Below are 12513 nucleotides of genomic sequence, written 5' to 3' on the forward strand. Positions count from 1 at the left end.
AGCAGGATGTAAATGTAGCGCCTCGCGGCCTGATCGGTCTTTTTCCTCTCCCGTGCTGTTTGGGCGGTTGGCCTGCTCTCTGTCTCTGGGAAGAATTAACACCGAAGCAGCAAAATGATCATCTACAGGGACCTTATCAGCGGTGAGTGACCTTTTTACATGTCTTCTTTCACGCTGACCGGGTAGCGTGACGGTCGCGTGTGTTATTTCACGTTTGTTGTGATGTTATAGGTGAGAGTTGGTCACACTAACGAGCTAACTCGTGTTGTCATGGTTCGGAAGTTAGCGCTAGCTAGCCAGATGCTAACTCAATCAGAAGAGTATGTGGAGTTAGCCACCCTGTTAGGCTAGCCGGTGATTGTGGCCGGTTAGCTTTTAGCTTTGCCCACACTTCGGCTCAATTAAAGTTTTATAAAAGTCTAAAAGAGCACCGGCTCAGTCACCGGTGAGGTAGCTTGGTAGTTGCCGGGGGTTGGGACTATTACTGTTGGGGTTCGTCATGGTAAAGTAACGTGGTGAATGTGGCCTTTCAGCATCCCCCCCTCTGCTGCAGTTTTATTTTTGTCCGGCAGATTTTTCTAGACTTGCCATTGTTGGTGTTTCCCCGCCACTACGCCTTACATTTTATTTTAATCGCATAAGATTCAGCCTTGAATTGTGGATAACTTTTTAGCCTCTGCTGCTGCTGTTTCTGTTCTTTTAAATGATGATGTTAGCTTGGAGTGTTGTAATATGTTCTTTCCTCCCTTTTCCTTCTACAGGTGATGAGATGTTCTCAGATGCCTTTAAAGTCAAAGAAAGTGAAAACGGGATCTTCTTTGAGGTTGAAGGAAAGGTGAGTTCGAAACCACATGTTCAACGGAGGATTTAGCCAGTTTCACCCTTTTCCAACAGCTTGTTCATTGCTGCTTTGCAGCGAAATTTAAAGTGTAGTTGGGATACACCCAAAACTAAGTTGTTTTAATAAAACCTCAGAGAATAAGTAGCTGCTTTAAGCTGCTCCCTTATTAGGGATTTATGCTTTGGTGGGAACTTACACCGTTATCTGACGCAGACCTCACTAGAAATGTAACAACACATTAGATCAATACAGCCCAAGACTGCTGTGTTGGCCTTTTCAGTATTGTCCATTCCTTCTGTGAGTGGCTTCTGGCTACTTTTTAACCAGTTTTTGAGTTCATTACTGAGAGAGTAGCCATCATTATCTCAATCTAAGGAATAATAATCATCGTATTAATGTAACATAGAAACAGCTAATTACTGGAAGGAGACTGCTGAAACTATTGGAATGGATATATGTACAAAGCAATTGGAATTTGAGGGACAAATACCAACACACACACCCAAAAAGAGAAAATGGGGGTGGGGAAAGCTGACCACAAAGGGGGGTGGGGAAAAAATAAAGGTACTAGCATTTTATTTGTTTCTATCTTGGCTGAGCTTGCATCTAAAACACCGGGACACGATCATATGGTAATTAACAAATAATGCGTACGCTCTTTTTAAATTTATTCCCCAGTTTTGTAATTTTTCTCACAGCTTTGGTATTATTATTCGGGATGGGCCACTACCTATGTTTAAAGTAGATTGGTAGATGTTTTTTGGAGTGAGTCATGTGATTTCTGGCTGTACTTCCATGACGTCATATTGACTATGACTGAAGATGACTCATAGTTGCAGGTCTCCAATAGTGTAACTACAAGGTCCTTAACCTGCCTCAGAATCGGACAAAAAAAATTTTAAATGCTAGAACAGTTTGAAGTATCATGTTAGCTTGGTGTTTGTCTTTAAGCATACTTTAAAATTAGTCAAAGAAACTTGGTGATGTAGTTACCAGGCAAATACTTAAAGCTTTGTTTTTAAGTTAATAAAAAGTAACATTTTTAGGTTTAAACAAAAAGACGTGATTCGAAGAGGTTGGGAAACTGTTGCGGGCTACAACATTTAAGTCAGCCGGCTGTTCTTGTTAGTTACCGTATTTTCACGACCATAAGACGCACTGTACTAAAAGGCGCAGTCTCAGTTATGTGTGCCATTACTGTATTTAACACACACATAAGGCGCACTGGATCATAGGGCGCATACAAGTACCGTATGCGTATTTAAAAATAAAGCGGGAGCAAACCTGAGTTCGGTACCTTACTCACATTTCTATTACCGGTAATCGTCATCATCAACAACACACAAGCATACAAGTGTGCATATTTAAAAATAAAGCAGGAGCAAAACTGAGTTTGGTACTCACATTTTTATCATCAATCAAACCCATCGAAGTCCTCATCCTCTGTGTCTGAATTGAACAGCTGCGCTAAATCTCCATCAAACATGCCAAGTTCACTTTCTTCACTGTCAGAGTCACTTTCCGTGCCGTGCGGCTCCTCGGAAATGATGCCGGCTTTTGCGAAAGCTCGAACAACAGTGCCAGCAGACATGTTAGCCCAAGCATCTACAATCCATTGGCAAATTGTGGCGTAACTCGCCCGGCGCTGCCTTCCACTCTTGGTGAAACTGTGGTCTCCATCGGTCATCCATCGCTCCCAGGCCGCTCGCAGCCTTACTTTGAACGGGCGGTTCACACCGATGCCCAGCGGTTGGAGCTCCTTTGTCAGGCCTCCCGGAATGACAGCAAGCTCACAGTGCATTTGTTTCACTAGTTTTTTCACATCGGCTGTGAGATGGGCACGCATAGAGTCACAGATTAAGAGCGATGGTGATGCGTGGAAAAAAACCACCTGGTCTCCTTACATACACCTCCCTCAGCCACTCTTTCATCATTTCCTCATCCATCCAGCCCTTTTCATTTGCCTTAATGATGATTCCTGCTGGAAACTTCTCTTTAGGCAAAGTCTTTCGCTTAAAAATCACCATAGGCGGCAGTTTCTGTCCATTAGCATGGCAGCCAAGCACAACAGTGAAAGAAGACTTTTCATACCCCGTTGTGCGTATCGCTACCGTGCTGGTCCCCTTCTTCTCCACAGTGTGACTCACCGGGATGTCAAAAGTGAGCGGGACCTCGTCCATGTTAGTGATGTGGCTGGGCTGGATGTTTTTGTCGCCGATGTGTTTGCTGCAGTACGAGCGGAAGATGGCCAGCTTTTCCTTATAATCCGCTGGAAGTTGCTGCGCTACCGTAGTCCTGGTCCGGATGGAAAAATGGCACAGTTTCATAAAAAGTGAAAGTGAAACTGCTTTTAGCCGAATGGTGACCGTCGAAACGCTTCTCCCGCTCGTTCTTTGCTCGATGATCCACCGCTCGAGTCTTTCCTCCAACTCGGCCACACTTCACCCTTTAGCGTTCTCATTGTGTTATCTACTACGTCCTCATTACAACACACAGGGCGCACTGCGCTATAGGGCGCGCCGTACTTTTTGAAGAAAATCTAAGACTTTTAAGTGCGCCTTATGGTCGTGAAAATACGGTATACATTTTTAAATGGCTCAAAAATACTGAATTGGAGGCCAACTGATCTATTGGTATTTCCCAATCATTTACTATTGCCCTTGCTATGATGCACCAGTAATAATTGTTTTTTCTTTTTTCTTCCTCTCCTCAACTACAGACCGTCACCAGGACAGAAGGGTTTGATGATTCTCTAATTGCAGCCAACGCTTCTGCCGAGGAAGCAACCGAGGGCAACGAGTCTTCCACAATCTCCGGTGTCGACATCGTCCTGAACCACAAACTGCAGGAGACGGGCTTTGACAAGAAGCAGTACATGACTTACATTAAGGATTATGTGAAGGCGTGAGTAGCTTGATGTGCCAGTGAGAAGGAGTTCTGGTTTTGAATGATCTTCGGCTCTGTTAAATGAACGTGTCTGTTTGCATGTCTAGTGTTAAAGCCAAGCTGCAAGAGACCAAACCAGATAGAGTGGAGAGCTTTATGGCTGACATCCAACCAGAAGTCAAGAAAATCTTGGGGAACATCAAGAACTACCAGGTAGCTATACAGAGATGAAATGGCATTTTAAACCGTGTTCACACTAAATATAAAGTTTTGCCTTGCGAATACAGTAACTACAGTAATTTTTGGAAACCCTTAAAAGCCAACGGGAAGGGTGAGGAGTGTAGACAATGGGTGGAGTTTGAGTGACATTTTCAAGTCTTGTAGGAAGGCCTGCATGTCACTTTCTGAGTGTGTGTCTATACAACACTTGAGTTAAATCATGCAGCTGAAGCTCTGAAAACTGTGGCAATAACCATGTTGGCACCAGAAGAATTCAGTGTATGGGAGAATCTCAGCTGACAGGTTTTTCTTTTGGGAGTCATCAATTGCTAATGGATTGCTAATCCATCCTGGAGGTGGATTTGCCTCTATCATTTGTCAGTTTGTAGCTTTATAGACTGTGTGATAACGTAGTGTGAATACTTGACATCTAGACTGGGTGCTACTGTTAAGTAGTGTCAAAAAGACAAGTTTAACCAGCTTGCTTGTTTGAAATAAACATGTCAGTTCTTTGGCATGTTGATCTGTGGCTGACAGCCAGCATCCCGAAGCTTGTTAATGAAACGAGGGTGATGGGGAGACTTTCCCCTGCCATCAAATTCAAGCAAAGCTGCCAAATTTGAAATTAGATTTTATTAGTTTTAAAAAATGTGGCATTTTCTGTGTTCTACTGTGAATAAATTATGGGTTTAAGAGTTGCAAATCTTTGTAATCCGAACTTTTTTTTTTTAATTAAAGATTTTCTGTACGACTGAGGAAGGTCTAATGGTTGCTGTTTGCTTGCAGTTTTTCACAGGAGAGTCCATGAACCCAGAGGGCATGGTTGGTCTGCTGGACTACCGTGAGGATGGCATCACACCATTCATGCTTTTCTTCAAAGATGGCCTGGAGATCGAAAAATGCGTAAGTGCTATGAAGTGGGAAAGACTTGATACATTTCTCAAGCTACAAAGTGTTTCTGCTGGAGAACATCCGTATGCCACAGTACACACACTAATTCAGTCTGGATTTCTAAATGAATGTTCCGTGTTTGTAAAATCATGCCTGCTGTCCACTTGGGTGTAGATTGTTAAATTTAATAACCACACACTGTTCCTCTCTCTTTCAAACAGTAACTACCTGGAATTACATCTGCTGTTCACCTGACTGCTGCTTCCAAAATGGCCTACAAAGCAGACTGGAGGAGCACTACCTTGCATCATGCCTGAACAGAAACATTGTCCAATTTCTTAAATATTCACATTACGGCCCACAGAACCGCTCCCAAACCTGGGGGGTGAATCAAACATGATTAGTCACCAAATACAGTTTTTAACCTTTACTTTTTTGGCTTTTGCAGTGTTTGATTTTTGTCCCAGGATTGGTCCAGTTTTTGTGATTGAAACAAAAAGGCTTGGACAGCGAGCAAAGCTCTGACTGGCTGAAAGAAGACGTTTGTTTTCCTTCTGTCTGCATACTGTTTTAGCAACAATCCATACAGGTTGGCATCACCAGACCCCTTTGAGTTTGGGTTTGTGGTTGCATTAAATAAGATTCCATCTACAAAAAAAGACTTATGGTTTAATTTGAAAATGAATAAAAACGAGTACCACAACTTTCCATTTCATTTCTGTGTCAACCTTCACTTCTGGTGCTGCAAACAGGCAGTTTGTAGGTTGGATTTCAGAATATCCTTTTTGAATTGCTTGAAAAGATGCTTTTGTAGCGTTGACAAACTGATCTCATGTGCAGTCGTCCTTGGGTTTTCTCTTTCACCTTTTTGATTCTCAGATATTTGTGAAGTGCAGAACAGTCACAGCCAGTAGCTGCTGGCAATGTAATGTGTAAGCTTCATGTATAAAAGCGAAATTCAAGAAAAAATGTTGCCATACAAAGTAATGAATAAACACAGAAATTAGGATGACTAGAGCTGGTAGTACGGAGGTTGTTCAGGAGTGAACTAAAGTGCTTGCGGCTGTTGACCCAAGGTCAGGTGTATGATGAATGCAATTTACTGATGAGATTGGTGTTAAATGTGTGAAGGTGATATGGAGGGCATCAAGTGCCAAAATTAGTTAGTGACATTAAATGTTAGTAATAAAATATCAATACATAATTTCCAATTTTATTAATGACTTAATTCATTTTGATCGTCCATAGTTTTACAGTAGTGATTCAGAGCAGCCTAGTGATCTGCAGTACAAAGAAACGTGTAGCCAACTGTCGAACTGGTCGTTAGGACAGCACAGACATCAAATGTATTTGTTAGTTTATCTAAGGTGGTCTTTAGTCTCAACAACTAGATAACCTTAAAATAAACCGACACTTGTTGCAAGGTTTGACAAGAAAAGGTTGTTTTCCTGTAGACTTCTATAGGATTTGTAATGTCTGCAATCACAGCTATCACCATCTAGTGGCCTTCATACAGAATGCATATTTAAGACTAATACATAGGCTTCATTTCTAAAACAAACTGCACCCATGTTTTTGTTTTTGATGATGCAGTAAGTGTGAAAGCAGAGCTGTTAATTGACTTGTACATCTTCATTCCTATCCTCACCCACAAGCTGTGGGCAGTGAATTAAAGGAGACTGAGGGTATAAGCAGGGGAAGTCTGTTCTCTCTGACGGGTGTCTGGGCTCAGGACTGTAACTTAGCTCTTCTCTACTCTTCTACACCAACACACTAGCAGCTCTTAATGTAGAGTTGGCACTGTCATGGTACCACAAAACTGCCAGGCTGAGAGCTAAGAGAGAGGTTATCAGAAGAAATCCACAAAGGATTCGTAAACACGTTTTTTTTTTTCTTCTTCCCCATGGATGTTACCCCAACTGCTGTTATGTGGCATTTTCAAAGGGTCTCAAACCTTTTGAAATGTGGGCTACTTCTCAAAAGCAACCAAAGCAGAACTGCTTTGCACTGTGCTGGTGGGGGAAAATAAAAGAGGTAAAAGACAATTCTATTAAAGACTGTGTTTGTCTATACTTGTGACTTGTGTGAAGATGAGATCACATTTTGAAAAAAATAAGCTGGTTACAGAAGAGTTAATACTTTTGTTAATTACAAAAACCGAAATGCATGGCTTTAAAAAAAAAAAAAAAAGGAAAAAAGGAAAAAAGAAAGTTGTGCTCACTACTGATCTCACTCGAAACTAATGGGAATGAGACCTGCTGACACACATTTAATAGCTGGGGTGCAGTCAGACCAGCAGCAGCAGCTGGTGTGATTCATTGTAACCATAGTTTAAGGCTGTTCATAGTTGCCATAGTAACACTCCTAGAAAGAGGCAGCATTACTAGAAGTTTCGAGCCAGTTTGCCCCTTAATCTTTGTTTTCCTCAGCAGAGGACGTTTATTTCTTTCTTTGAATACACACAAAAATTTATCCTACCACAAAAATAATGATTTTACACCATCGTGCCATATTAGTTATGTTTGAGTGCACCCAAAGCTTTTTCTCCCCATAATTCTGTCAACATAAAACAAAATTACTGGAAAAAAAACAAATTTGTTGCAAATTTGAGGCCCAGAAGATACTTAATAGGACTCTGGCTCGGCCTAGGTGGTCTGCATCTCCTCCTCGTCAGATTGGTAGTGTCGGTACTCCGGCTTCAGTTCCCAGGTGCTTTTGTGAACGCCTTTGCTGTTGTATGTGCCGATTTCCCTCATGATTTCTTTCAGGTAGGTCTGTGCCAGACACAAGACGCAGCTTGAAACATGGTGCATTTAAACAGATGTGTTGCATGATTTTGTGGACAATTTGTAACTAACTGAGCGCAAAGAGCAAACATTTGCACCTTGTTACTTTAACCCACACAAAGACAAAAGTATGCCTTCATTTTTCAGTTCACACCCACTTTCTCCTGTGCTTGTTCTAAACCAGTTGCTAAACCGGTACTGGCCTCATATTTATCTTTAAGTACCAGTTATTAGTATATGACACTACTGGGAGCTGGTGATTGACTCCCTGCCTTTGTCTGCTGCCTGATCCACAATACTCCAAATCCACGTGCCTCTTCCTGCATGTTGTGGTTCCACAGGAAGGCCGTCCCACATACAGGGGTGTGGAGCTCACAAATGGCTCAGAGAAGAGCCACAACTCCTTCGCACCCAAAGAAGTCAGCTCAGGCGATTTAGACACGTGTCTATGGCCCCTCCCAGGTGAGCTGTTGAACTGTGAGGAAACCCAGCGCATATGAGAGAGAGCGTGTCTCTCGATCTCCTCATGATGGACTCGAGCCACTATGGTGGTGACCACTGTTTAGAAAATTTCCCCTGAGATCCACAGGGGAAATATTGTGGGGTCTAATAAATCACTGATCTGTTTCCACAATCACTCTATGCTATAAGAATATGAGATTTCTGGCTTCTGGTGTCCTTTTTTTCCCCTCAGTTATGGATCAAGTATATTCCCAGAGTACTAAAAAGAGCTCCACTGGTAGAAGTAGTTAGTCTAAGGTTAGGTATAATCCATTTTTTGGTTCAGGGGCGTTCACGCAGGAAGCAAACAGCAGAAACTGGAAACCACAAAAAGTCAATGGCATCAGCAACTTCAACTGACAACAGAACAGAAATAGCTGCAGTTTGTGGGTCCCGAGTTAAACTTTTCTGAACTTCGAGGTAAGCGACTGAAGTGTCTTCAGGAAAACTGCCACTGATTGACATGTGACAGGGTGGCAAATACGGTAGTAGGTTACCTAGGCAACTGGATAACCCTAATAATCATCCACCAGCTACAAAGACAAGTGCAGTGAGCAAATATTCCCCTTTAGGCACAACAACAACCCTGGTTTAGCTGTCAGAGGGTTAGAGTGGACCTGATATGCTTTTCCTTATTTCTTTTTTCAAAAGCACCTGTAGCATACTGTTGCAATTGTAACAAACTTATTTAAGGATCATATCAAAAAAGTACATACACGGACTCATTATTTGAAACAAGTGGCCAAAAAGCTGTTTCTTCTTACTTTAAATCATGCGCTAACATTGACTTTTGGTTTAATCAGCAGGCATGAACTCGCAAGCAGGGGCTACTCTTTGGTAGATCAGACAATCCTCTGCAATGACCAGCAGGTGTCTCTGTTGAGCTTGTAAAGATGCGGCCGCCAACTGATGAATAACCGTAATGTGCTTCAAGACTTTTCATAATGGGCATTTCGGTTACTTTAGTTCAGTTAATTTGAGTGCTAGCCAAGTGCTTTAGGAGAGAAATGATGGTGTGGAGTGTATTGGGGCGTTTGACTCCTACTCAGCCACTGGTTATGCAATCAGATGCAATCAGAGGGAGAGGAGGACCTAAAGGTCTCATCAGCACCTACACATTTCTGTTCACTGCGAGCTGGAATGAATCCACTGCACTGTATCGATTCATGCCATGTGTGCGTGTGCACACGTTGGCCCAAATTTCAGCCACAACAGATAGTGTGAACAGGCATGAACGTCACACCGTGGGCGATTTGTTCAAATTTAACAAAGCAAGGTGGATAGTGGGCAGGTGTATTGGGTTTTTTTATGCTTTTTGCAGTGATGCTGTTGCATGTGTGCATGTTTGAGTGTGTGTACATGTTACCTGTTTCACATGGGTTTGTGTGCGTGCACGCTGCTCACCACAGGTTGTTTGGTGATGTCCACCAGCGCCTTAATGTTGTAATACTGGTGCTTCTCGAAGGCCGAGAAGAGCATGTCCAACACGAGCTGACGTTCAGCTCTCACCATCTTCCCTTCAGTCTTCTTTTTCTTCTCATACTCCATCTTAGACCCAAACTCAGTATTAAAACTGATGACAGTAACATTAATGACAGTTAAAATGCTATATAATATAGCCAGACTAAAGACAACTAAACTCATTTCAGTTGGATTTAAACACCAAAAATTGTGCACTGACTGTTTTCTCCTGATTTGAATCAGCAACTGATGGCACACTTGTTGCATTCCCCCCTTGGCTTGTTCAGTTTTCACATAGAATTCAAACTGAACCAAAATGCATTACTGAACGCCAAAGTCTAGGACCTAAACCTGGAAGCGCTTTGTTGTTATCTTGGAACAGGTTCTGAGGTCATATCCCCACAAATTAACCCCACCAAAGGGGGAAATGAGCCAGAGGCAATTAACCTGGAAGACCACAGAAAATACAGATCACAGATGGGTCTAGCGGCTGTATCTGAAAAATGCAAAAGTGGACCTTAAACTTGCATTCTTTCAAACTGCGACTTTTTTAGCTGCAAAAATAAGTATGAGGAAATGACCTGACTGGTCACTTGACCTGAAGAAATAATCTTAAAACCTTAAACAAGGTTTTATTAAGTCTTTGTTGCTCATTAAATTTTCCTTAATATAGAATGATTTTCTTCCAGTAAAATCTTCTAATTTAACCAATAAAGCGGAGTATGCTTTGTTGAAATGCTGTGATCCAAGTTTCACCCATCAAGGTTAAATGGTTATGATCAAAACACTCAAATGGACATCACAAGCCAATGGATGTCCATCTTTTATGTACAGTCTATGAAATTGCTGTAGACCAAAGACGCCAAGTCAATATATAAACCTGTTAGTTTAAAATATTAATAAAATTGTGACCTACAGAAGGTAAAATACCTTTCATACCATAATTATTCCCTTCAAGAGGTTACATTACAAAAACTACATATATATGTGGGTTTTGATTCGCAAAGTGTGGGCTGCAACCTCCTGGTGGGCCATAAAGGTACTGCAGGTGGGAAACGAGAAGTCTTGTTTATTTAAAAAAAAATTTAACTGAACTATTTAACCTTTTTTAGCACATCGTAGCGGTTAAGACAGTCACCTAACACGTGAAAGAGCCACAACTGGATACAAACAGCTCCTGTAAAATTTCCAAAACTTATAATAGATAAAAATATAATTTAAAAGAATTCCCCTTAATCCTGTAAAAGAATGCGATAAGATGCACTTTTATAAAATGCATTTTTAGCTGTTTTTTTTTAGTAATTTAGTTTAAAATTTCCATGAAATATTTATATTTTAAGATGGAACTGAACAAATGCAACAAAGCTGAGGAATTAAAAAACAAACAAAAAAAGTTCCCTCCATTTCTAATCTATTTTTAATCCTGAACTCATCTTATATCTCATCTTTAGCTGGGAAAGAACTTAATACTGAAAAGTAAAGGTGCTGATGGAGAATCAAGTTCAGCAAGCGAACCATTAGAAGATCAAAATGCATTAAAGAAAACACAAAGAAAAGTATTATCTGCTTGTGTGATGAAGAGATTGATGAAGTGATGAAGGCTGGGTCATTAATACATTTCAAACTGTGCTGTCTGAAGTTTGATGTGATTCATTCTGGTTGAGAGAGACTTTTAAGTTACTTTATGAAAGACGACCTTGCAGGTGGCAACATTACGTCAGCACAACAGCTTTTTTTTTTTACCCTACAATGCCAAGTGTATCCTATTAGATCCATGAGTTTTTAAGACTTCTACATCAACAGTGGTATTTTTTCCTTGCCCAGCTACTGTGAGCAGCAAACAGTAATACAAATTAAAACTCACATATAAATGTTGATATTCAATTTCTTTTTTTTTTGTCAAACAGGTGATACAATGAGTCAAACTAGTTACAGACACATGCATACAAGGACTGCTGATATTACTTCTCACATTGAAATCATGGTTGGCCACAGGCTTGAAAATGGTGGTGACGGCTCTCTCCAGCTGCTGTGACAAACGCTGAGGCTTGATGGACTCTTTAATCTGCAATCTGACACACACACACACACACACACACACACACACACACACACACACACACAGAGAGAGAGAGAGAAAGTTTCCTCTATCATCTGTGCTCTAACGTCTAATGTAATCTCAGCTGACAGATTGGCCTGTTGGCACAAAACACAACTGTCATAACCTTGGGCTTGAGCTAAGCAAACAAGTAATGGCAGCTGCTTTGCTTGAAGATATCCTGCTTTCTATTTATTTATTTTTTTGACTTTCATTAATCTTGACTCACATTTTTTTTTTATTAAAGTTCGACCACCAAATCAAACAGCAAAGCACTCTGCCTCCCTGATGTCCTGCCATAATCACTGTGATAACTGATATTGGCCACAAGCACTCCTGCTTCAGTGCTGCCATTAGTGAAGCCGATTGTCCTCCCCATTTATAAATAAACCCAATAATGATCAAATTGGATCTAATGCATACATTTATTCGATTGAATATGTTCACTAATGTACCGGAAAAGGTGGCAAAGAGCTTCATATAATCATTTGAAAATGTAGCGAAACTATTCTTGAATTGTGTCCACACACACAGACGCCACCATGACATCATAATGTCCTTCATTATCCTGTAGCCTGAAATGATGGAGGGCCATTTGTCAGCTGCTGTCCAACTGGGAGATTAAAAAACTGGATCCAAAAGTGAAGAATTTTCTTCTCAAGTTTGTGTCGAAGTACAAATCAGACAGATCTAAGTTCGCTCCGTGCTCTGTGTTAGATAAATACTGCCGTCCTGTAATGTTTAAGGAGGATCTCAGCTTTGTCACGAACACACACCGGCCATGTTAGGGACAGAGGACGTAAGACTGCTTTTTTGCACTTCAGCTTTCA

General features: G+C 41.1%; 2 protein-coding genes across 2 annotated transcripts in view; one reads left to right on the top strand and one right to left on the bottom strand.

Moving 5' to 3' along the window:
• The first annotated feature begins 24 nt into the window (after positions 1–24).
• tpt1 (tumor protein, translationally-controlled 1) lies at positions 25–5540 on the top strand. Its single transcript, XM_085434357.1, has 6 exons — positions 25–142; positions 762–835; positions 3561–3745; positions 3835–3940; positions 4733–4849; positions 5059–5540. The coding sequence occupies exons 1-6, from the start codon at positions 115–117 to the stop codon at positions 5059–5061; spliced, it is 513 nt and encodes a 170-aa protein (XP_085290483.1). The 5' UTR covers positions 25–114; the 3' UTR covers positions 5062–5540.
• A 1699-nt stretch (positions 5541–7239) lies between these two features.
• The window catches only part of LOC146691054 (general transcription factor IIF subunit 2-like), a 64944-nt gene continuing 59670 nt past the window's right edge, over positions 7240–12513 (bottom strand). The window contains exons 6-8 of the mRNA XM_085434359.1: positions 11558–11657; positions 9529–9672; positions 7240–7611 (exon numbers count right to left, since the gene is read on the bottom strand). Coding sequence (XP_085290485.1) covers positions 7483–7611; positions 9529–9672; positions 11558–11657 — 373 coding nt within the window. The 3' untranslated portion in view covers positions 7240–7482. The remainder of the gene's footprint in view (positions 7612–9528; positions 9673–11557; positions 11658–12513) is intronic.

This window comes from Copadichromis virginalis, linkage group LG16 (genome assembly GCF_057382275.1).
Source record: "Copadichromis virginalis isolate Kocher_CV1m ecotype Utaka linkage group LG16, C_Virginalis_male_GT1.1, whole genome shotgun sequence".
NCBI lineage: Eukaryota > Metazoa > Chordata > Actinopteri > Cichliformes > Cichlidae > Copadichromis > Copadichromis virginalis.

What these genes read in the sequence shown, in the direction of transcription:
- tpt1 (XM_085434357.1), top strand. Translation starts at nt 115, where the DNA reads ATGATCATCTACAGGGACCTTATCAGCG. An exon ending in TCTTTGAGGTTGAAGGAAAG is followed by an intron (nt 836 to 3,560) that starts GTGAGTTCGAAA and finishes CCTCAACTACAG; the next exon opens with ACCGTCACCAGGACAGAAGG. An exon ending in GGAACATCAAGAACTACCAG is followed by an intron (nt 3,941 to 4,732) that starts GTAGCTATACAG and finishes GTTTGCTTGCAG; the next exon opens with TTTTTCACAGGAGAGTCCAT.